We start from the raw sequence: 25,288 nt of genomic DNA on the forward strand, positions 1-25,288 counted from the left end.
GGTGTACTGACTCCCTGTTAACCAGAGTTGTCATTTGTTCATTCTGAACACTGCCAATTTCAGAGGGTGTGCACACTAATGCAACCATATATATTTTTTTCCATGATCGCTTATTTTGACTTTCCCTTTCAAAATGAGGAGGGAAAAAAACGAAACCAGTTGCACAGGTTATCAGGCACGAAACGATTCTTGTCAATCTCATTTTTGTATATATCGCCAACACAATTTCAGGGGTGTGTAGACTTTTGATATCCACCGTACACAATGCCAACTGGTTGACAATCACGTGGAGCTTTCGCCGTTTGGTGCCGGAGATGGATGGATGCATGGATGGATGGATGGATGAGGATGGAGAAGGGTGGGGTGGGAGGGGTTAATGCAGAAGATCTCAGTGGAGGAGGAGGAGAAAGGAGGAGGAGGAGGGAGGGGGGCGGCGCAATCAGAAGGCTGAGTGGTTCTGGTAAATATTTATATTGCATTATGATACGCACAAGAGTGAAAGAGCGGGAGAGGAGAGGCAGTATTATAAGGGGAGGGGGGGGGGCGTGGTGATGGGGTTGCGGGTTGGTGTTGGGAGGTGGGAGGGTTGGGGGGGGGGGCTTGGCTAGAGCCCTCCATCCCTTTATTAATTTTATTCCGCTCCGCTAAGTTTAGCATTCAACACGTGTCGCCGGTGATGGGGGGCGGGGGGGGGGGGGGGACGGAGGGATGCAGAGAGAGAGAGAGGGAGAGAGAGAGAGGTTGACGGTTGCTAGGTGACGGGGCGCCTATACTGAATTTTAACCAAAAGACAGGCAAAGAGGGGAGAGTGTGTGTGAGAGGGGAGAGAGAAGTGAGAGAGTGGGGGGTGGGGGGGGAGAGACAGAGAGAGAGAGAGAGGGGGAGAGAGAGAGAGAGATCCGAGGATACACGTAGATCATATATGTATGTTTTGAGAGATATTTTCCCCGGCATTTCTCCGCGTGTGTGTGTGTGCGTGCGTGAGTGAGTGAGTGTACGCGAGGCGCCCAGGGGGGTGTCGGGGGGGTGGGGGGGACACGCGCGCGCTCACACACACACACACGCACACACACACGCGCCAAAACGGATACCTCAAAACGGAAGGATGTGAAAAAGGATGGAGGGACGCACGGAAAGAGGGGGGAAAGGCTGGTGAAAAACAGTAAGTGCCTTTTATTTTCATCATCTTTGCGCCGCTAACACGCGCACGCACGCGCCCCCCCCCCGCGCGCATATATCGGATTAATTGTGACTGGGAAAGAAGTCGCGTCATTGACGCTGGAGGAGGAGGTGGACAAGGCGGGGGGGGGGGTAACGCGGGGCCGGTTGTCGGCATGTTCGACGGCCGGGGGCGGGCGGAGGTGGGGGGGGGGGGGCGGCGAGGTGCATGCGGCTAGCGCGTTTGACCCTTCTGTCATTGGTGCGCCTCTGCAAAAAGTCAGCAGCCGCATGTTGCGCCCGGCGCGCTCGCTGGCATTCCGTTGAGTCATGAGCGAAAATCTTCGGCACGAGAGCGATTTTTTTATTTTTTTTTGCGAGGAATTTCACTCCGCCGACTTTGCGCTCCAAAACGCCGGCGCGCCGCGGCACCGCTGCGGATGCGCGATGGTATCTGTTGATGCCTGCCGTGCGCTCCCGCTTTCGGGTTTGCGCCTGCCTGCCGCAGGATCGCCCCCGTTCGTCCCGCAGCCGGCCGCCAACCGTTTCCGGGCAGACTCGTTTTGGGAGCTTCGGCTTTTTTTTTTTTTTTTTTTGTGCCGCTCGCGCAGGCAAGGCGCGAGGCATGAGGAGTTTGGTCTGCGGGGCTCCCGCGCCAACTTTTGTTTGCACGTCACTTGAGGTGAAGAACAAACCGCCACCGTGATCGGAGGCATCGGCATTAGCCCCCGCTATGGTCCGCCCTCATCGGTTTGTGCCCCCCGAGGTCTACGGAGACCGCCGAGGCTGAAGTTCAGGCCGCCGACCACAAGCGAGACCGCACGAGTGTCGTTTTATTTCATTATTTCTTGGCAGATTTGCTGCAGTAACCGAGTGTCAGAGCCTTCGCGCAGCTGCAAATTGGCAACCGACGCGTTGTTTTGCGTGTTTTCACCCCCCCCCCCCACTCCCGCCCGTGTTTCTGCTAATTAGCCGCTCTCCATTTCGATCTGCTCCTTCGCACCCACAGGTGAGCGATGCCTGCTCATCATCTGCACGCAGGCGCACCGCCGCCGCTTGCTTTTTGCGCCTCTGGCGCGGGGGAAGTGGCGCTTTGACTGCGGGGCTCAGACCCCCACGTGGTTTACGTACAGTTGCCCCCCCCCCGGAAAGTCGTGCGTGCAGAAGAAGGCAGAGGGTGCTGGTGGTGACAGCGGGTGTGGAGGCCGGCATGACGGGAGGTGCGAGGAGGTGAAGAGAAGGCACAGGGCGGATGGGGAGGGATGAGTAAAAGCAGCGGAAAGGGGGGGGGGGGAAGGCTGGTGGCACGTTGAGGAGTTACGAGAATAAAGTCGTCAAGCCGTTCTTTTATGGAACGTACATCTGTCTGCCATTTTTCAATCGTTTTTTTTTTCTTCTAATGAGTGCAAATATGCAAGCGCACTTCAGAACCCCCTCCAACCACTAGATGGCAGCACCAAACTTCACAACATCCGGCCCACGTGAATTCACGGCGGTTTCCTTGAAATGGAGGAAGAAAAACAGTTGGCGACAGCAATGCGTCACTACGCTAAGTTTGCCGACCGCTCGTTAACGCCGCAGAAGACGAACAAGAAAAGACCGAAAAATCGGTCCGGTCCGGTCGTGGCTTGGGCTGACCTTTTCACCTTTTCCCAGTTTGCTGCTTCTGTGGAGAACAATTGTGATTAGTGTGTGGTTCATATTAGACTTCAAACAATCAAGATTTTTTTTATTTTTTTTTAGGCCAATCAGCAAGTTTTGGAATCAATGAGCAGATTCGGAAACGGCGCAAATATCTATTTGGATCACCTATTCTTTGCGTATGCTGTTAATTAGTCTTTCAAGAAACCCAATCTCGGCCACGGTGCACAAAAATGAGTTCTAGTCACAAAATATTTTCTTTCCGTGCGCCTGCGCTAGTCTCAAGACGGCATACTAATGACGATTGCGTTTGTGGAATATGAGTTAAGCAGCAAAACGTACCGTTTTTTGGGTTTTTTTTGTCCATCAAAGGGGGCGGCCATTTTGCCACCTTCCATCAACCGCAAATGTGCCTTGCAACACTGGTAAAATGTTGCCGCCGTATTTGACATTCTGCTGCAAGTATGTTGCTCGAGGTTGTCATTGTAATTCGTCTTGTTTGAAGCGAATATGGTGAAGCCGCCGTTTGCCGATATGCTGCACAGCAGCAAAGTCCGCCGCCCCCCCCCCCTCCCGCCAACATCGATCTTCAGCACAGCAGTCACAAAGGTGAAGCTCATTAGCATACAATTAGTCAATTAGTCTTGAACGAGATCGCAGGTTGTTGCTTTAGTGCCATTACGGCCCGTGATGCGGGTGTTCCTCTCGGCGTTAAGAGTTGCCTAGATGAAGCGCTCGCAGAGGCTATCGGGCCTGCTAGCGATTGCCTCCGCCAGGGCAAACTCCGCAGATACATTCATTCATTCATTCATCTTCCGAGCCGCTTGATCCTCACTAGGGTCGCGGGGGGTGCTGGAGCCTATCCCAGCTGTCTTCGGGCAGTAGGCGGGGGACACCCTGAATCGGTTGCCAGCCAATCGCAGGGCACACGGAGACGAACAACCATTCGCACTCACACTCACACCTAGGGACAATGTAGAGTGTTCAATCAGCCCGCAATGTTTTTGGAATGTGGGAGGAAACCGGAGCACCCGGAGAAAACCCACGCAGGCCCGGGGAGAACATGCAAACTCCACACAGGGAGGCCGGAGCTGGAATCGAACCCGGTACCTCTCCGCAGATAAAATACAATACAATACACAGATGGTGCACGCCATTTATTATTATTACAAACTTCAGTTCAAATTCCCGATGGGTAATATGCCGACTTTATGAGGTGTCAGATATTATTCTCCCCCACCACACCACCAAAAAAAAAAATTACGTATATTTTTTGAAAAAGGTGGTGTCTCGAGTTTACAGCCTCCAACTTAATAATATGACGTCATAATTCTCCTGTGACTTGCTAATGCCCCCCCCCCCCCCAAAAAGAAAAATGTAAGCAATTGGGGCTTCGCCGCTATATATTTGTGGCATTTAGCTCTGGCAATAATTCTTTTCATTTGCGGCGGCTGAAAAAGCGAGTTAACCATCTGCCTTTCCCTGTTGGCGTCCCAGTAGGCAGCGTCAAGTGCTTCCATGCGGACTCTCGCAATTTCACCGAGCTCGCGGCGTTTTACCAATTTTGAACAAGAGGAGCTTCAAACTGAATCGATCTCCCCGTTCTCATCAGAACTTACGATACGAAATCTTGATCTGCAAAGTCAACAAGTCCGAGTTTCCAAGCTACAGCTTCCGTCGGCCAGCTTCGGCTAATTAGATGTTGAAGAGACGCTACGGTGTGTCGGACGTTGACAGGCGGATGTGACGAACAAAACTAATTGAGAAAACCGGGATCCAATCGGGTTATCCCACTGTACTCCTTTGGTAATTCTTTGAGAGCCTGTCATGTCGTGAACGGGAGGATGATTGATAAAAGTTAGCGATGGTTCACCCTGGAGAGCTTGCTTGAAGCCAACTTATTAACTAACGGAAGCTACATTATATAACTATAGACGTTTACTGTCAAAGTGTCATCAGGTTAATTACATTTGGTTAAAAAAAAAACAAACAAAACAAAAGCAAGAATAACAAAGTTCAAATAACAAAGCTGTAGCTAAGCTAGCAGGCTAGCTAGCTACTTCATTGAGTATGCAGCTTAGCAGTCGACGTAACGCTCATTCGCTTGGCTAACGACACCCACACCCGCGCGCATACGTTAGCGGGAGTATCCCTCCAAAAAATTCGTTCAGATCCGCGTCTGGAAATTCGGATTCAACGATCGCTTTTCCACACCGACATGAATCTCGATTTGAATCACCACCGATTCATGAGCAGCCGGACTTATCCTAACAATTTATGTTCTTGCGCTTCCTTAACGTTGACGCCAAAAAGATTAAAAACATTTTTTTTTTTGCCTTGGTGGCTAAGTGCTTGCGGTGCCCGAAGCAGATGCTAAGTCCACTTGGGTCGGCTTTGATGCAAACTAGTGCAGCCCCGGTGTATTGTATCTGGAGGAGGTGGGCAACAGAAGGATGCTAACTAAGCTAAAAGCTATGATGGCCAGTCCCTCCCACCCCCCTCAAGCCCGCCCTGACAGCACTTGGTAGCTCCTTCAGCCAGAGACTGTTACACCCGCGCTGCAAGAAGGAGATATACCCACGCTCGTTCCTACCGACTGCTGTCAGGCTGATGAATAAAAAATAACAATCATAATAATAATAATAATTCAATGATGTGAAGGAAAAATGTAAATAGTACTGCGATTTATTTTATCTTATCTTATCTTATTGGTAACCTTTCATGACAGCTCATCAAGTGACTTGGCTGCTCCGCTACATCAAAGCCCGCCGTTAGCTTGTTGTGCTCGTTTGCTTCCTTGTTTTCAGCCTCCATTGCTTAGATCGATTTTTTCTTCTTAGCAAGCCCAGTTAATTAGTCGTAATGGAGCAAACTCACGTGAATGAACACATCCAAGAAGCATCTGCAGTGTGTGTGTGTGTGTGTGTGTGCGCAAGCTCAGCATCGCAGTAGCGGCTGTCACGTGACCCCGCCCCCCCCGGCCCCATCTCCACCGGGCTTGCCCAACAGATCTTCTAGAACCAATGATGTTCTCCGGGCTGCCATCATCCTCACCCGTGTCCTCCCGCCCTCCCGGCCCTCCTAAATTCATCAGAGCGCTTCCTAAGGCGATCGCCTTCCCTGTCCCTGACGTTTGTTCCTCAGATTTGCGTTAAAATATTCATTCATTGCGCTTCACATTTCTCATATCTCTTGCCTCCTTATTAAGTTCTTGGATTACAATACAATACAGAGAAGTGTTACGTAAGGAAAGTGGATCTAAAAAGTCCACACACCACCGTTCGGATACCAGATTTTTGCGAATTTAGAAAATGAGCCCAATGTCCACTGTAGTAACCGCTGTCCGTGAAAGGGTTAAAAAAAATCTCCTGAATTCAAAAATGAGTTTATGAAAGGGAACCCAAAAAAAGGTGGAGGGGGGGCCGGGGGGGGGGGGGGCAGCTGAAATTCATTTCGGGTTAATCAGACTTTAAATGGTCATAAGCGTGTTGGCCTGAAGGCTATTGTTAATTCTTTATTGTTTTTTGAATGAAATTTCCCCGTTAAAACGGTCTCTCTTTTATGTTCAGCATAGGACGTAAAACCTAAACACCCGCGTTTGTTTAACTTTTTAAAGCGTTTTTGAAATGGCCGTATAAATACGGGTGGCTCGCAGTGCTTTACATTTCCGACGAATCAAAATAACGAATGCGCAACTGGATTAAGACTTTTGTAAAGGCTGGCGTGTAATAATAGCTTGTATTTTATATCATTTTATTTTACGTTGCCCCCCCCCCCCCCCCTTAGCAACAGCTAAGGGCTACTAACCCTCGGGAGCAACTCAACGCTCACGATGGGACCGGATGAGGCCCGACAAAGAGCTGAGCTAGAACCTATTCCAACGTTTCAACAATGTCGGGGACTCGTGGAAAAGAGCGGTTGGAGATGGGGGGAGGCACAGATAGCAGGGGGGGGCAGACCGGCAGACACACACACACATAGACACACACACACACACAATGACAGAGCAAAGGTGGAGAAAGACGCAGGCATGTTTAACCTCACACAGTGTTTGCGGCAGTCCGTCACCGAGATTGATGCCCGCGGAAACGACCGTGGAACTGGTGATTGTGTGAATGTGTGTGTGTGTGGGGGGGGGGGGGTGGCAGTACGGTGGGTCAAAACTCCGGGGAACCTCTTGTCACTCCGGTGTGGAAAATGGAAGCGGGTAAAGTGTCGGCATTGGGCGGGGCCTATGGGCTGAACTGACTGCACCGGATTAACCTGGCGGGGCAGAGTTGCCTTCTTTCCTTGGCGTAAAAAAAAATAAAAATAGTGGGGGGGGGGGGGCGGCCCGGTAGTCCAGTGGTTAGCACGTCGGCTTCACAGTGCAGAGGTACCGGGTTCGATTCCAGCTCCGGCCTCCCAGTGTGGAGAGTTTGCATGTTCTCCCCGGGCCTGCGTGGGTTTTCTCCGGGTGCTCCGGTTTCCTCCCACATTCCAAAAACGTGCGTGGCAGGCTGATTGAACACTCTAAATTGTCTCTAGGTGTGAGTGTGAGTGTGAATGGTTGTTCGTTTCTGTGTGCCCTGCGATTGGCTGGCAACCGATTCAGCCTACTGCCCGAAGACAGCTGGGATAGGCTCCAGCACCCCCCGCGACCCTAGTGAGGATCAAGCGGTTAGGAAGATGAATGAATATATATAAATAAGTGAGTTCCCAATAAGAACACAAGAGGTCGCAATTTTGCCGTTTACAGCGAGTTAGTCGGTGTGCCAGGGTCAATCGTCAAATGTGCTGGTTTTTTTTGCGATTGTCCAGTTTAGTTGCGCTTAGAGTGCGGCAAAAGCCTTATTGGCGCTAGGTCCAAAAGTGCCGATGCATTAGGTTGCTGAAACAAAAAAAAAAAGCAACAGCAATCAGAGCCTGGCATTTTATTCATGAACGTACAGCGCGTTATGTAAATAGCGCTGCACGCTGACGCCGCGGCGAAATCAACTCTATTTTCATCAAGCGGAAAGGAAAAGGAGCCATGATTGAGCTGTCAACTGTTTAGCATACCGAGAGAGGTGTTTCTAATATTTTGCCCCGCTCGAGTGGCAAAATAAGATCACCCAAATATTTGAAAGAGTGGAGTAACGGGGTATCTATAAGATCTATCATAACAGAGTCATTCATACGCTTGGATATTTTTCATTTTTGAATAACTCGTACTTTGGCTCGGTTCACACTGTGGGTCTTGGCGCTCAATTCGGGGTTTTGAGGTGACATTTGATTATTATTTTTTTTTTAACTTTGTGTGCTGGATTAATATAATGCACTGTCCTCCACGAAGCGTCTCCAGTTGCTCCAGAATGCTGCCCCTCGCTTCTTGACTCCTCCTCTGGCATCCCTTTCTTGGCTCCCGATGCATTTTAAACTTCTTTTTTAAGATTCTGGTATTTGTTTTCAAATCTTGATGAGAGGAACTAAGCGGACGCTCGGAGAGGGGACGGAGCCTCTCTTTAGAATCGACATTCGGCAAGCCCTCTGTCTGACCACCTAGATTTTTTTTTTTGCTCCACGCACGGCACTTGGTACACGGCGGTGGTTGGTGTAAAGTGCTCTCGGAATCCACTTGAGTAGAAGTATTCACACTCCATGTTAAATGCGGTCTCCAAAGCGGTCCGCGTGCGCAGAAGACGAGATGATGTCACGCGCAACGTATGTTTAACCAAAGTTAATCTGGTGTAAGGGCTCATTTTTCTTTTTTAATCGTCATATCTACAAAAAAATCCGACACGGCTCCCATCTAGGACCACATGCGGCGTCAAAGAATGAAATGGATGCCCCCCCTCACCGTATATCATGAAATGCTCCGGCGGCTTCTGACAGGAAGGGAATCTTCAGTCAGGGTTCAAAAAGAGGTCGTTTGAATCTGAGGTCTGAGATGCCCGAAGCTCAAATTCAGTTCCCAGTGACCACATGGAAATCGAAGGGGGCCCGAAATGTCAAAATAAAATGACGGCAAAGAGGCACACGAGAGTGGAATGTCAAGGTGGTTGCTCTCGTTTGTCCGGCAAAAGGTTGTAGAGCACTAAAAGGGCAGATGGAAATGTTTTGGGTGGTGTTTGTACGTCGGGCTTCTCCTTAAAAAGATGATAAAAGTCGGGGGGGGGGGGGGGGGGCGAGGGGGGGGTAGCGCAGCTTTTTACGGGTTAATGGCAATGTGAGTGCAGCCATCGTTTGCCCGTCTTGTCGGAATATTTGAATGCTTCTGAATGAGCGCGTGGATAATTACAACATATTAGCATTCGTCTGATAGCCGCAGTTGATTTTTCCTGTTTTAAATCAGCCCCCCCTCTCAACTCGTCATTGGGGATATTGGCTTCTGAACCGATCTGATATATAATTTGATCAATTGATAGCGTCTCCTATTGAGATAAAAGGAAGTTGGCCTTGTCTGCACTTGCTGCGCGGTAGACGGTACGCTATATGTGGCAAAAAGTAGAGATTCGGACTCTTCCGCCTGTTTGCGTATCGGTCTCGGTGTGAAAATGTCTTCAAGAAAGTCTGATCACAGTGTTGGGGGAGCTGCCGCCTGCTGGCACAGTCTTGTTGTTGTTGTTGTGACAGGCTACAAGCAGCGCGTCCATGTTGAACAGTCACCAAGCTGTCGCGGTGGAATGCTAGCCGCTACGCTAACTTGCGCTGAAGTTACCTTGAAGTAACTCATCCTTGCCTGTCACACATCTGACAAAGAATCATGATCACTAAAGGAGCCCGAGGAGTAGCTCAACACGGGACACGTTAGCCGCTACGCTAACTTGCTGTGCCGCAGCAGTGTGTGACAGGCCAGGTATGAGCTACAGCTTGCTAAGCTAGCACAGCCGAACGCTATTCTCTCCTTGAAGTAACTCATCTTTGCCTGTCACACGTCTGACAAAGAATCATGATCACTAAAGGAGCCCGAGGAGTAGCTCAACACGGGACACGTTAGCCGCTAAGCTAACTTGCTCTGCCGCAGCAGTGTGTGACAGGGCCAGGTATGAGCTACAGCTTGCTAGCTAGCACAGCCGAACGCTATTCTCTCCTTGAAGTAACTCATCCTTGCCTGTCACACGTCTGACAAAGAATCATGATCACTAAAGGAGCCCGAGGAGTAGCTCAACACGGGACACGTTAGCCGCTACGCTAACTTGCTCTGCCGCAGCAGTGTGTGACAGGGCCAGGTATGAGCCACAGCTTGCTAAGCTAGCACAGCCGAACTCTATTCTCTCCTTGAAGTAACTCATCCTTGCCTGTCACATGTCTTACGAGAATCATGATCACTAAAGAAGCCCGAGGAGTAGCTCAACACGGGACACGTTAGCCGCTACGCTAACTTGCTCTGCCGCAGCAGTGTGTGACAGGCCAGGTATGAGCTACAGCTTGCTAAGCTAGCACAGCCGAACGCTATTCTCTCCTTGAAGTAACTCATCCTTGCCTGTCACGCGTCTGACAAAGAATCATGATCACTAAAGAAGCCCGAGGAGTAGCTCAACACGGGACACATTAGCCGCTACGCTAACTTGCTCTGCCGCAGCAGTGTGTGACAGGCCAGGTATGAGCTACAGCTTGCTAAGCTAGCACAGCCGAACGCTATTCTCTCCTTGAAGTAACTCATCCTTGCCTGTCACACATCTGACAAAGAATCATGATCACTAAAGGAGCCCGAGGAGTAGCTCAACACGGGACACGTCGAGCAAGAAGAAGCCGCGCTGACTGCTAAGCTAACGGGGAAATATACTTCAGCACCAGAATGAGTGCTTGGTGGTGCGGTAGCGGTAGGAATTTGAACACGAGTCTGTCCGGAAACGCGTTGCAGCTGAGATTAACCGATTGAGCAGCAAATTAGCAGCTAAATTAGGAAGTGTCAGGAGAGAAATAATGCAGCAGCTGCACGATAAGCACAACCGTCCGAAAAGCAGAAATGAATCACTCGCGAGGAGCGGCTAATAACATCCAAAGTGTATTCACTGGTTAGAATATAACCGCCATTTTATTTGCCTTCATACTGCTTGTCATATTTTCATTTTTGTGATGTGCAACAATGAATGTTCAAAACGACAATATATCTTTTCTTTTGTTTTGTGAATTTTAATCATAATTTTAATCATTTTTACACTCGAGTGGCTTCCATTCATTTGCGTTGAAAGAATTTTCCGTCCCTATCGCCCAGCCTTTAGAGGACGCGTGGTGCCGCACTGATCACTTGCCGGCAGCTCGTCGACATGACACGGATCAAAGAGGGAAGAGGGCGAGCTGCTGTTGAGCAGGGGAGGGAGGGGGGGGGGGTGTAAGGCGTAAGTGAAAGAAGGCAAAGATAAAGAAATGTATGCCTTGGGAGAGGAGGGAACATGGCGACTGGAGCTCAACATGATGCAGAGGGAAGGCAAGGGAGGCATGAAGCGAGGAGTTATACGCTGGCATCGCAAAGCGGCGTGTGCACGAAGGAGAGAGAGCGCGGATCTCTTGCGACAGAGAACACACTCCGCTGGCTGTGATTGAAGTCTGGGCCAATTAGCACGGAGAGCATTGAGCTCCAGCTGCACTCTTTCCCCTTCTCGCACACACAATGGCCAAGAAACACAAATTGCGGGCACCACACCGCGCTGACACCGTGTCGTCTCGGTATCGTGTCGTATCCGTATGGTGCGCCCGAGCTGTGGAGCAAGGACGCTCTGTGCACAAATGAGGAAAAGAGCAAATATTCTTCACTTGGGGAAAGGAGCCCTTTGCGCCAGATGGGGCGATTTCTCGTAAATGGCCGACACCTTTGCGGCCATTTACGAGAAGCGTTTTCCTGCGTTTGCCTCCTGCGGCTGGACACCGAACGACAATGAATTGACAAAAATACGCTCGGACCGCTTGACCAAATACGACTTTGCCGCCCAAAACCAAAACGTTTGTACGACTCGATTCCAAAAACGTAACCCAGCTTGGAGCGAACGAAGTTGGCGGCTAACATTGCTCGTGGGCGTCGCAGCTGTTCGCCTGTTGCTAGCTTGCGCGGGAAATGCGGCCTTTTGCCGCAGACTTTGAACGAAAGGCAGTTGGAGAACCGTAAACTGAGTAAAGTGCGTTCGCGACAAGTCAAGGCGCCAGCGTCGGAGGGGAATGACACCCGAAACTCTTCCGACGTCAACGGTTTTTTTTGTCGGTTATGCGCCCGGTCAGTACAGGGTGTACCTGTAGCTTAAAGTGTCGCTATCGCCATGGAGGGGGTTTGTGCTGGACTGCTAGACCGGACATTGGCATCGAACACGATGCCTTTCGGCACGCTGCTCTATCCGCTCCATGTTAAGTCAAGGAAAAAAACAAAACCCCAAAACAAAACATGCGCTTTGTTGTCTGGACTGCTGGCAGTCAAAATGACTTGTTCAACTCGCAACACTCGGAGCCGGGAAGCTCCCGTGTGGGATCTTTCCACCTTCACGTTTTTCTCTTTCCCAAACACAATTTCTCCCTTTGCTGCTCCCCGCAGTCGAATGATAAGCGCCTTGCGAAGAAGTTAATTTGCCTGCAGCTACTTAAAAGAGCGATAAAGTTTCCAAGTGGCGCAGGTGTTTCTTTGAGAGCCGCGCGCACGCCAGCGACGGCTTCTGACGTGACGTTGTGGTGCAAACGCTTCAAATACGCTTCGTCGGTGCGCTCCAAGTATTCCTTGAAGGTGCTTGGGTGTTGGCTTGTCACAAATATATATAATTTTTTTTTTGGGGGGGGGGGGGGGTCTGCTTGTTGGCAAAATGCAATGTTTGGTTCCTGATGTCATCGCGCGCTCTGATCAATCAAAAGTTGTGAACGTACCATGAGGATAAGGTCAAAAGGTCACGTTCGCCAAGAGATGTTTGTGATCCTACTTATTGTCCATCAAAAGGGGGGGGGGTGTAAAGATTTCCATTGTGACACAAGATTGTTTGGAGGCGCAAAGTCAAGTGAAATGATTGTGGGGTTTACTGTCATGGCGGTATTGCGGCTCGGGCTTGCTCGGGGCTGGGTAGCATCGACGAGGACTTTCAAGAAAACGAAAGCTACATTAAATCGACAGTATCAGGAGTCCGACTTAAAGTCTGGATTTAACTCCACGGGAGATTCCCACATACCGAGCCCACTCTGCATCGGCGATGCTGAGCCGTACTTTTCATGCACTTTGTATTTGTTATATTATTTTGTTGTATTTATCCAGCACACCTTAAAGGCCTTTGTTGTTTTTCTACAATACCCGACTAAAAATATCTCACGGGAACACGTTACCAGAGGACGTCGACGCCACTGCGTTGACACCCGCAAGAAGGCCGACTTTGGCACACGTGGGCAGAGCTGAGCCGCGTCTCCCCGAGAGTGAAATACCCGTGACAAGCCCCCGAACAGTTAACGGCTCGCAGCTCGCTACACTACAGAATATATCTCCGTCAAATTATACGACGGACCATATTTCTGCTGCTGTTCCGGTTACATCCTCCGCGCCTTACAGCGCACTAAAAAAATGCCTTGTCCCCCCCCCACACACACACACCCTCTTCCTTCATTATCGCATCTTCCCATTCTCTCTCACTGCACATCTCTCCACACCTCAATTTTTTTTTCTCACCCGCCTCACTCACTTCCTTTCTCCGAGTTCCCTCTGACACACACACACACACACACACACACCGAAATGCACGCGTGGCCCCGTGACAGACAATATCAGCTCTGGCAGTGTATTTATTTAGGCGGAACACGTGCACGCCGTCCCACAAATCAATACCCTTTTTCATGCAGCTCCCCTCGCATTTGGTGCCACCGCCGTGCCTCATTTGTCTTTTTCTTTTTTTTTTTTTGTTCCCTTCTCTCCTCAAGAAGCACATCCTCGCTCCAAATGTGGGGTCAGATCCGCCATATTGGAGCTGTTTTCCTATTTTCCTCTCCGCACCAGAAAGACCGATGAGGGTCAAAGAATCATCAGACTGTAGGCAGCAACGAGAGGGCCTCGAGTCGGATGAAGATGGAGTGAGAATCATCAGAAGAGCGGGACGGGCTTGCGAATGGAGGCGGAGTGGGGGCGGGGGGGGGGGGGGGGGACTCACTTTTAGGCGAATGGCAGTGTTGTCCTGGCTGACCCGTTTTAATCAGTGGAAGGAAGGAAGAAGGAAGGGAGGGAGGGAGGGAGGGAGGGAGGAAGGAAGGAAGGAAGGAAGGAAGGAAGGAAGGAAGGAAGGAAGGAAGGAAGGAAGGAAGGAGGAAGGAAGGAAGGAAGGAAGGAAGGAAGGAAGGAAGGAAGGAAGGAAGGAAGGAAGGGAGGGAGGGAGGAGGGAGGGAGGGAGGGAGGGAGGGAGGGAGGGAGGGAGGGAGGGAGGGAGGAAGGAAGGAAGGAAGGAAGGAAGGAAGGAAGGAAGGAAGGAAGGAAGGAAGGAAGGAAGGAAGGAAGGAAGGAAGGAAGGAAGGAAGGAGGATGGAAGGAGGGAGAGAGGATGGAAGGAGGGAGAGAGGATGGAAGGAAGGAAGGAAGGATGGATGGATGGATGGAAGGAGGGAGAGAGGATGGAAGGAAGGATGGATGGATGGATGGATGGATGGAAGGAGGGAGAGAGGATGGTAGGAAGGAAGAAAGGAAGGAAGGAAGGAAGGAAGGAAGGATGGAAGGAGGGAGAGAGGATGGAAGGAAGGAAGGAAGGAAGGATGGAAGGAAGGAAGGAAGGAAGGAAGGAAGGAAGGAAGGATGGATGGATGGATGGAAGGATAGATGGAGGCCAATGGGTAAGTGGGCGGTTGGAAGAGAAAGGAGCACGAAAATGGAGACGGGTGGAAACAGGGTGCTCGGCATCGGTAGAAAATCCAAAACGCCGCCCTGCCTTTGAACGGTGCTCTCTCCCGGGTAACCGTCACCCTTCCGCGCACCAAAAGGGATTCACCCTGGCGGTAGTTTCGCAGCTGTTGGCGGCAAGCTGTACCCGCGCATTCATCTCGCGCGTACGCGCCTGCAGCTGTGCGGGTGAGGGTGGCTGCAGCGAACTTAATTGTCGTTATCATTCATGCAGCACAACCCCCCCCCCCCACCCCATCACCACACCCCCATCATTGCCTCTGCCCGCTATTACCGCCGATGCCCCGCTTTCCTCGACAGGCCCCGCTCCCTTTCTCATATTGTTCCTTCACAGCCTGCAACCGAGATGGCAACAATTGCATCTTCCCGGCGCGCTCTCGCTTCTCCATTTCCCGAGCTTTCCTCCTCCTCCTCCTGCCGTGGGGTTCATTTTCCTCCTGGTAGGGTTGCGCGTGCATCCGGGACCTGGGCCTTCGGCACAGATTTATACGACGGGTTTATCCGTGAATACGGCCACTAATTAAATGACAAATCTAGCATTGACACGACATGGAAACGCCACATACGCGTGCACGGCTCTGCCATCGGCATCATTTGAAGCTGTTCACTTATTTAACGGATTACACAGTAAAAGCACGTAAAATGTTGTAATTACATGTTGTAATTAAAAAGTAATTACAAATCAGTTTCACTGAAAAAAAAAATGCGGTGCATTTAAAAGTGCATTTGATTGTGAATGTCATTGGCCGTTGTCTGTAAATGCTTTGAGGTGTTTTTATCTTTGCTCGCGTGGAGCACACTGAGTTGTCTTGTATGTGAACTACCACGTTGGCCCAAATATAAGACGATATAATAAAACGGAAAAAGTCGGGGTCGTCTTATATTCGGGATCTAGACGTCATACCCATTCACGACGCTAGATGGCGCCAGATATCATCGCAGCGATTGCCGAACTTGACTTACCCAGTCCAAAGTGAACCCCTGGCACGAAAAATACAAATAAAAATGGCGGTAGCACGAAGAAGAAAAATAAAAAGTAGCGGGAATGAGGAAAAGAGAAGAAAATAATAACGGAAAATGGAGAAACGTAGTGACAATCCGGAGAAAAATCGGCAGCTGAGGAGAAGTTACGATGTAATTCACATTTCAAAAACCAGAAGCCATTCATTTACGAATGTGATTGCACATCAGATTTGAACGAGGCAAAATAACGTGTTCTTTATAAATAAATATGATAAATAAATATATGGTTCTAATCGTTTGGTTTCAGATGTACTGTAATTATTTTCTGTGTAAAAATTAATTTGGTGTTCAAAATTGTGTCTTTTTTTTTTTTTTTTTCCAAACTTGAGTCTTGCTAAAGAGGGGGTGGTCTTATAATCAGGGCCGTCTTATATTCGGTATGTGTTGGGGATAAATGAGTCCAATTTCCGAGAACAACGAACGGAATTGACACTGTAAACTTTGGCGACATCGGCGACAGGTGCTTGGAAGGCGAAGCGGACCCCCCCAAGGCCGCCCGCAACGCCCTCTTCTGACCCGGCCGGGTGCACTCTTGGATCACTTTCTGGCGTCCTTCCTCTCGGCTGTTTTTCCCTACGCGACCTTCTTCTCATCTAATTCTTTGACTCTATTGATCCCCTTTCAGGTCCTCCGTCGCGGATATTGGAGCAAAAAGCATTTCAGACTAACTTAATCTCCCTCGTTTCTCTCTCTCTCTCTCTCGCCCTTGCAGGCACCCTCTCTTTGCGCCGTACATATCGGCCTCCCCCCTCGGCAGGTTGCCATGGTGGCCATACCGACTCTCTCCCTGCTACTGGTCCTGGCGGAGTGGCGAGGCGCGGCGGACGCCTCGCCCCACCTGCTGCTGCGGCCCAGCCCGCGGGAGCGCGACGCGGGGCCAATGATGAACTTCAACATCGCCGTCATCCACGCCGGCGCCACGGCGCTGGCGGAGGCAGCGCCGGCCGGGCCCGGGGGACGGGTGGCGTACCCCGGCTTCGGCCGCGTGTACGGCTCCCTGGGGGAGAGCGTGGTCACCCAGTGGGGCTCCGCCAACGTCATCTGGCTACAGGTTGGAGATTGTCGCGCTCCTCTGCGCTCATTCGGCCTCGCTCGAAGGGAGCGGGGGGCAACGGGGCGGCCATTGTTGCGAGTCATTCATTAGCGAGGCTTTTCACAACGGGCGAGTCGGCTCCTTCGCGAAATCCCGCTTTGTTCACCTCATGCATCTTACCTGCACCCTCCATATCTGTAACACAACGTTAAGACACACTAATCTGGTCTGCTAAATCTTTTCACCCCCCCGCCCCATGTCTCTTTTGTCCTCTCTTTCATCACTCCCCCCCCCCCCCCCGCCCCCATCCTCAAGGTGAACGACAGCAGCCCGAAGACGGTGCTGTCCCAGCTGTGTGAGCTGCTGGCCGCGCGGCCCCTGCAGGGTCTGGTTTATGAAGAGGAGAGGCCCCCGCGCACGGCCTGGGGTCCTCTGGCCCCCATGCTGGAGTTTGTGTCGGCGCAAACGGGACTGCCCATAGTGGCTGTAGGAGGGGGAGCGGGGCTGGGGAGGATGCCACAGGTAGGGGGCGGCGGCGGTTGCTATTGCGTGGCTGAGGAGGAGATGTCGGCGGTGCGCGCGTGTGTGTGTGTGATTAATTCGTTCTCTATTGAAAACTTTGCGCCCTGAAATCGACTTGAGACAAGCGGGCATGTTACTTAACTGAGGGAACAGCTGCTCGTTTGAACTCGCCCCCCCCCCATTCAAAGCCGCACCAAAATGTGTGGTGACATCTGTGTTTTAACACTAAGCAGAAGTGGGAAGAAGGAGGTTACAGACATCCAGTACACAAAAGTGGGGTGACAAGAGAGGATTGCGACATAAATAGCCTCGACGTCGCTAATGTGGGAAGAAAAAAATTTTTTTAAAGTAGCTTCTGTTGTGCTAATTGCCATATGTATTCTACTCACTTCCATTGGGATTTTCTTTTCTTTATTTTCCAAAACTGCTCTTCATATTACTACGGGATCATGTAAATAATCCGCAGAGTGTTCGAGTGTCGGTTGCAAGTGTTGCTGCACCGATAGTAGTTCATCCCGTGTAGTTCACCGACCTTAAGCATCAAGGCTGGCGTTTGCGCTTCGCCGGTGAATTAAATTGCGGCACTCTGGATGGATGAACTTCCTTGAAAGCTGCGCCGTCGCCTCGCGTCGTCCTCCCCGCTGCGAACGGTCTTTTTTCTTAAAGGAAGGCTCCCATCTGGACTTCATAGGAATCTGCGCGACAATCTGAGATGTTTTAGCCCCGCAGCTGCACCGGCCCCATTAAAACTTCAAGCCGCGCGTTGCTTCGACGTTGCGCGTAAATCAAAACGAACCCCTTTCGGAGTCGAAAGCGGAGGCCATTGTTCAAAAGACCGCAAGGGGAAGTTCAGCTTCCCCTAAAATGTCAAAAAGTCAGTGATCAAATGATAAGCGCGGACGCTCGGCATCTCTGGGAGTCTGGACGGTGGGCATTTATGGGCGGGCCCGGACGCTGAGCTTTTCTGCATGACGATTGGATGATCTGTCTGAGGCTGAATCTCTTTTTGATTGACGGCAAAATGAGCCAATCACCGACCTTATACTGAAGGCAACCGTCTCATTTTTTGGGGGAAAAGGAACAGAGAGTAGAATTCACGTAGAAATAAACGTTTTATGATGTAGGCCGAAATTGAGCTTCCCCTCCTTGCGTTTTTTTTTTTTGCGCTCTCTTTTTTTGTTTGTTTGTTTTGTTTTGTTTTGTTTAACCTCGTCTGCTGCTGTCTTCCCCCCAAATCAGGAATCGGGTTCCATCTTTCTCCAGTTCAGCTCCTCTACGGCCCTCCAACTGGAGGTCATATTTGAGGTGCTGGAGGAGTACGACTGGACTGCCTTCTCGGTGGTGTCCACGCGTCACCACGGCTACCAGGAGTTCCTGTCGGTGGTGGAAGGCCTGACGGACGGCTCCTTCATCGGATGGGAGAAGAAGAGCGTGGTCATCCTCAACGTGACCGACGACCCTGGCGGCGCGCGCACGCGCAGGTTACTGAAGGAGAACGAAGCGCAGGTGAGACGGGGGCGGGGGAGTGCAGCGACTATCATTGAAGGGGGTGTGGTTGGGGGGGAGGTCGCCCTGGCTCCCAGGCGGGCGCCCTGGCTCCCAGGCGGGCGCCCTGGCTCCCAGGCGGGCGCCCTGGCTTTTTTTTCCTTCCTTCTTCATCTCTCCCTCGGTCCCTCGGCGTCGCTCTTTCTCGCTCCTCCCCTCCTCCTCTGTTCTGCTCTCCCCCCTCATCAACTAACACATTCACAGTTCAACGGCGCAACAAACGCCGGAAGTCACTTTGACGGATTTGTTGGCACGAGGCGCGTTGGTCTCAAGAAGAATGGAGGACACGGTGCTAAAGATGTGACGCCATGCTTCTTGCCTTGCTGGCATCTGATCTTTTTTTTTTTTTTTTTTCGCGATCCAAAATTCATTTTGAAAAAACCGCAAGACGATAATTGTAATCTTTGCCCTAAGAGATACGAGATTGTGACTTGAGATGACGCCGCCTGTACATCAAGCCACGCAGGGATTTTATCTGCATATTGCACAAGTGACTTAATTTGGTGATCGTTATCGGTTTCTTCTTCTTATGCAGAAAGTCGGCGGTGTACAGCGCGACATTTGCCACACTTTGACAAGTTTCTCTTTCTCCAAATTGGTATCGGATGCGTCAGAAACGAAGGGCCCGATTTGCTCTGCTGCCAACTAGCGGGCGCTAAGTTGCGTGTGTTGGCAACGGGTATAAATGGCAGACGCTGTTTTATATCGCCTATTGATGTTCATTTTGTCCTATTTGTTGAATTAGGTTCAAGGGTTGTTTTTTTTTTGGTGGGGGTGGGGGGGGGTCTGGAGAGAAAAAGTCTGACCGAAGCTGACAGTTTCCAGCTGTCACTTTCGCCTTCGCCCGAGCGGTCACTGCTTCCCTGTGACAGCTGATCGGGTTGGGAAACCATCAAAATAAGGCTGCGCTCCAAAAAACTTGCGAAAAAACGAATAACAAGGACGGTAAAAAAGCACACAAACGTTCAAACTGGAATCAAGTCTCACGTCGAGTCAAAAGCCAATCAGTTTGACCTCCAGTCTGAAAAGGATTGGATAAAATCGGGCATTCTCAGTCATGCGTGTGAATGGAGTCTGCTGCTGCTGCAGGACACCCCCCCCCCATCCCCCCCGACATACGCCACATTTCGGTGTAAAATAGCCCAGTTCGAAACGCAATCCAGCCTTGAACGCTTCGTTTGCTTTCCTAATCAATTCTCGAGAGATCATGTCGAGCTTAAACAGATGCGACATCATCTTGCCTGCGCTCGTTCAACTTTTTCACAGTATTGACGCGGTGGAGATCTCCGGGCTCCCTGTTGAACAGAAAAGAGGGAGGCGGGGGAGGGGGGAGGTCATTGCGGAAAAGTCATTTTTGCCAATGGCGTCGGGCTCAGCTGGAACCTTGACCAAATAGCCTTGTGGATCTTGTCTCGCCGCTTCTCGTCTTCTTGCGTGCCTGCGCCGACTGCCTCGTACCTCCCCGCGTTTGAAACACCTGCCGCCATCTTGCCTCCATTCATCGTTCCTTAAAGCTCCCCTTGAACCCCTCGGTACTCCGACTTAAAACACCACCAATCTTTTGTCTCCTTGTGCTTGGCTCCCCCCCGTGTGCGGTTCTTTGCCCGGAGACAAGCTCACGCTAACTCCCCCCCACCACCCTCCCTCCTCACTGCCCTGCACACCTCCATGCCCGCACGTCCCCGCGTGGCCATTCATGAACACTGGAGTGTGATCTTCCGTCCGTCTTGTAGCGTGCCTTTGGTCAAGGTCTCAATGGCGTCGTTAATGCCCCGGCATGGCCGCTCCAAGACCGTAAGACTGCGTGTGTGTGTGTGTGTGTGTGTGTGTGTGTTTGTCAAGCAGAAAGGGTGGTCCTCGCTTTGTCGGCCTTGTTACTTGGTCCTCACTGTGCCACAAGTGCAGGAATGTGTGTGTGTGTTTGTGTGCGTACGATCGCGCGTTTGAGAAGGGCATGCATGCGTTTTGTATTTCCAAAACGCATGCTCGTGCGACGGTGAATATAACGCAGCCGCCTGCAGCGATGCTTTGCGATGTTTTCCGGCGAAAGGGCTAATCAAACGCTTGCGATCGTTTAGTGATGCCGTGTGAGTTTGCCTTACACGCCGGCCCCGGCTCTCCCGCTCCCGCCGCCGCCGCCGCCTGCGTTTTATGGTAATATCCTCTGTAGTATTGTCGACACCGCGGTCTCGGGATCAATTCTTCCTGGAATCTCTCGTGATCTATCTCTTTTGTGGCGTCCCTGCCGCAGCTTCTGCCTCGTCAGTGTTTTCTCTCCGCTCGCCTCACTTCCTCCATTTTGCGCACGGGTGTGTGTGTGTGTGTGTGTGTTTTGAACGCAGATTTTCTCCTTCCAATCTTAATTTGTCGCCCATTCTGTGTAGTTCAGCGTCGATCACCCCCCCCACCGTCCCTCCACCGTCCCTCTCTTGCCTCGCTTAATTCACTGGAGGTTTACTGGCACACCGGCATGATTGTTTTGCCAAGCCATTACGGTTCCAAATTCAATGAAGGTGCAGTTCTCAAAATGTGCTTTCAGTCTCTCTCTCTCCACCCCACTCTGACCCCCCCCCCCACTCCCCACCACCACTACCCGGACCCCTTTACAGATCCCCTTTTGGTCAATTTTCCCCCTCCTCCTGTCCAGCCCCGAGAGCTCTTCCGCAATATTTTGTCCCCCCCGCCAACTGTTGTCTTCTTATTCATGGCACCATCATCTCCTGCCATCCTTGATCTTTCTCCATTAGACCAGCCGTGTGCCATCTTTGCTTTTCCTTTCCCGCAATCCATTCTCACGGGAATGACGTTGACGTTTTCCCATCTCCGACCAGTTGCTTCCATTCCCTCTCGCTTTCCGAACCATACACCCGCTTGAGTCTTATCGCGAGGCTTTACCCGCCGCCTCTCCTCCTGTTCTCACCCGGCACATTTGTTATCTCTCCACATGGTCTCGCATACCGGTGCTCCTCCACCCGTCCCGTCCAGTTGCACCTCTGCTCCATCCTTCTCCCTGCGCTCCCCCAACCCTCTTTCTCCACGTCTCCCCTCTGCCCTCCGTATCTCACTAGCTTGTGTGTGTTTGTCTGCTCTCTTCCCCCACCCCCCTTACCCCCCCTCCCCCCCCCCCCCCACACTTCCCCGTCCCCGCACTTTCCTGCTGTCCGGCAGGTCCGCTTGCTGTACTGCTCCCAGGAGGAGGCCGAGCTGGTGTTCCGAGCGGCCTGGGCGGCGGGTCAGGCCGGCGGCTCGCACATGTGGTTCGCCGTGGGGCCGGCCCTCTCGGGTTTAAGCATGGAGAGCATGCCCAGGGCTCTGTTTGCCGTGCGGCCCCAGGGATGGAGGGACGAGCCCCGGCGGAGGATCGCGCGAGGGGTCTCGGTGCTGACGCACGGGGCCGTGGCCACGCGCAAGGATTACGGGACGACGGGCGGGCCCAACTTTGTCACCAACTGCGCCGCCGATGCCAATCAGACGCAGAGAATGCGGGGCAGGATGAGGTGAGAGGAGAGCGGCGGGCCCCGGAGGGAGGTTGGGATTTAAGTCGGTGGACGGCTGGTGGACTCGAGTTTCGGAGCCGGCGACCGTCCGCGCAAAAATTGATGTTGCCGCTGCGTCTGCTGGCGAATTGGCAAAATAATCCGGACATCTGCAGCAAGCGGACCGTGTCTCATGTATATTTATGACCCACTTTAATATATTCCTCTTAGCCTGTGCAAACGGCAACGGCACCGGCGCACTCCAACAGGTAGCCCGAGAGCTCGGGCTTATCATCACCGCTCGTTTTTAAATGCCACTCGGTCCGGCTCCTTGAGATACCGCAAACATCACCGGTGGTATGGATGGATTAGTCTGGAAAATGAGCCAAAGACGGGCGGCCCTGTAGTCCAGTGGTTAGCACGTGGGCTTCACAGTGCAGAGGTACCGGGTTCGATTCCAGCTCCGGCCTCCCTGTGCGGAGTTTGCATGTTCTCCCCGGGCATGCGTGGGTTTTCTCCGGGTGCTCCGGTTTCCTCCCACATTCCAAAAACATGCGTGGCAGGCTGGTTGAACACTCTAAATTGTCCCTAGGTGTGAGTGTGAGCGTGGTTGGTTGTTCGTTTCTGTGTGCCCTGCGATTGGCTGGCAACCGATTCAGGGTGTCCCCCGCCTACTGCCCGGAGACAGCTGGGATGGGCTCCAGCACCCCCCGCGACCCTAGTGAGGATCAAGCGGCTTGGAAAAAGAATGAATGAATGAGCCAAAGACGTCATTTGCTAGCTTATTTGCCGAATGAACGGCAGCGCAAGTGCAGCAATTACAAGCGAATGACGACTCCATCGCTCTCATTTGCTTCCGAACCACGTCCGGGGGGGGGACGGCCGATGCTCTTCTTGCCATTTGTGTTTGCGCTGCTCCCTGCTGTTCACCGTCCGCTACTGCGTTCTGCCGCCCCGCCGCAACGGACGGCTCGACGCCGGCAGACAATTAAAACGTCCGTCCAGCGGGATTATCGGGACAAAAGGATTTATTAGTGGCTTCACAGTGCGTCAGATGATTTGAGCAAAGATCTAATCACCAAATGAAGTCTGACAGCCACCAGACAAGGATGCGTTTGCTCTTCCAAGCTGACCGTCTCTCTCTCTCTCTCTCTGTCTCTCGTGTGTATTCCCCACACAGGTACTTCAGTAACATTACGCTCGGTGGCCGAGATTACTCCTTCGACGCTGACGGCTACCTGGCCAATCCCTTCCTGGATGTCATTTCCTGGACACCTGGGAGAGGATGGGAAGATGTAAGGACATGAAATCAGGTTTTTTTTCTTCCCCTTCCCTGTGTTGCATGTGTTTGTGCTGAACGTTGATGACAAGAAAAGATCCAACCGGTTATTTGAACGTCCTTGTGAAATCAAAATGTGTTTTGAATTTAACACACTGTAGAGAAGAAGCGCGTTTTTAAGAAAAACTCCCAATTGGAATGATTTAAAAAAAATTTTTTAAAAATCCAGAATCAAGCCCGTCTCCGTTCTCAAACTCCAAATGCAGGAACTCACACACCACTGAAAAATTTTTTTTAATGCGTACATGTCCCTATATGCTTGCGCTCCCCCCCCCCAAAAAAGTATCCATTCAAGGCTTTGGCCTTCAGGGAAAGCATTGTGGGGCTTTCCACGCTACGACCAAGAGGCATTAGCCACCCGCTAGCTTTTGAGCGCTTTTTTTTGGGGACGGATGTCCGCCTCCTCGGGAATCTAAATAAGTACGGAGAGCTCTTTTGTAAGCTATTGTGTCCGGGCTGTGTAAGCGGAGCGAGCTAATTGCCTGGGCGAAGCAACCAAACGATGGCAATTAAGGTGCGCGCAGGTTGGAAAACGGCAAAATCGTGAAAACGTCATTGCTCTCACGTCGGTCTTTTTCATGAGTTCGGCAGTTATCTCGACGCTTGTAAAGCAGTCGGAGGAGAATTTGTGCTGATATTTCCTTACATGCTACATGAACAAATCTGTGCACGCAAGCATTGGCATGTCCAAACATAAATCTGACAGTGAGAATCGGAAAGGTCAACAGGGGTTCACGTTCACGTAAAGTTCAATATTTCTTCCAGTTGCCCGAGGCTGTCGGGAGATGCCGGCTGCATCTTTTTTGACTGCGCTCTCTTTGCGTTGTCAAAAAAAAAAAAAAAAAACTTTCCCTTTTTGATCATTATGTCCAGCGAAAGCTAAAAACCCTTTGGCCTAATCTGTATCGGGAGGCTGGTCGACCTCTGTTTTGTTCGAATTTCATTTGGAAATGAATCGTGTCCATTCCAAGGTCGAACTGACATCATAAAACTTTGATTAACTGTGCAGGCAATTGGAGAGAAACATTTTAATCTTCTTAACAGCCATAAAGGCGTACACCAAAAAAAAAAAAAAAAAAAAAGGAAAAGAGCAGAAACACGCTAATATTAGCATGCTGAAGGACGCTTAAAACACTTCATCTGTTGTCTATACACAAAACAAAACAAAAGTTGCCTTTTTGTCACAAGTGATAAAAGTATGTAGCTGATCTTTTGAGTAAAAAAAAAAAAATGTCATCAATAACACACACGACCCATGACAACGTGAATCACTGCTAGCCAGTTAGCAGCTAGCTGCAGCTAGCATAATTCGCTTTTGTGCAATCACAGCCCAAAACGAAAGGTGCCGCGACAGGGGCGCGGGGTGTTGGCGAAGCTAGCTCGCTAACTACGAGTCGCTGAAGGCGCTTGGGGTTGGGGGGGCGAGGGGGGGTTGGCCTTTGAAGGTTTCACGCATCGGACATCTTCCGCGCGAATTAAAAGAAAAACATTGCTAGTGCTAGTAGACTTTGAAACAGGAGGAGCATTAGCACAGGAAAATAAATTCATTCAACGGCCGTCCGAGTTCTTCCTGTTGCTCTGTAGCGCCCCGCGTACATTCTGGTGCAAAATGTTTTCCTTTTTCTTAAATCGATCAAGAAACAAAAGTGCGACGCTGTCGTCATAAATATGGACCGAGACGTTTCCCGCTTTCAAGGTTCATTTGGAAAGAAATGAAAGAGACGCTGATTGTTGTCATTTGTCACCCG

General features: G+C 51.1%; 1 protein-coding gene across 2 annotated transcripts in view; it reads left to right on the top strand.

Moving 5' to 3' along the window:
• The first annotated feature begins 742 nt into the window (after nucleotides 1–742).
• LOC127600422 (glutamate receptor ionotropic, NMDA 2D) overlaps nucleotides 743–25,288 on the top strand; it is a 47,724-nt gene continuing 23,178 nt past the window's right edge. For both annotated transcript variants that reach the window (XM_052064931.1, XM_052064932.1), the window contains exons 1-6: nucleotides 743–1,162; nucleotides 16,338–16,676; nucleotides 16,974–17,180; nucleotides 18,420–18,686; nucleotides 21,894–22,222; nucleotides 23,382–23,496. In XM_052064931.1, coding sequence (XP_051920891.1) covers nucleotides 16,389–16,676; nucleotides 16,974–17,180; nucleotides 18,420–18,686; nucleotides 21,894–22,222; nucleotides 23,382–23,496 — 1,206 coding nt within the window. In that variant the 5' untranslated portion in view covers nucleotides 743–1,162; nucleotides 16,338–16,388. The remainder of the gene's footprint in view (nucleotides 1,163–16,337; nucleotides 16,677–16,973; nucleotides 17,181–18,419; nucleotides 18,687–21,893; nucleotides 22,223–23,381; nucleotides 23,497–25,288) is intronic.

The sequence above is a fragment of the Hippocampus zosterae genome, chromosome 5 (genome assembly GCF_025434085.1).
Source record: "Hippocampus zosterae strain Florida chromosome 5, ASM2543408v3, whole genome shotgun sequence".
Classification (NCBI taxonomy): domain Eukaryota; kingdom Metazoa; phylum Chordata; class Actinopteri; order Syngnathiformes; family Syngnathidae; genus Hippocampus; species Hippocampus zosterae.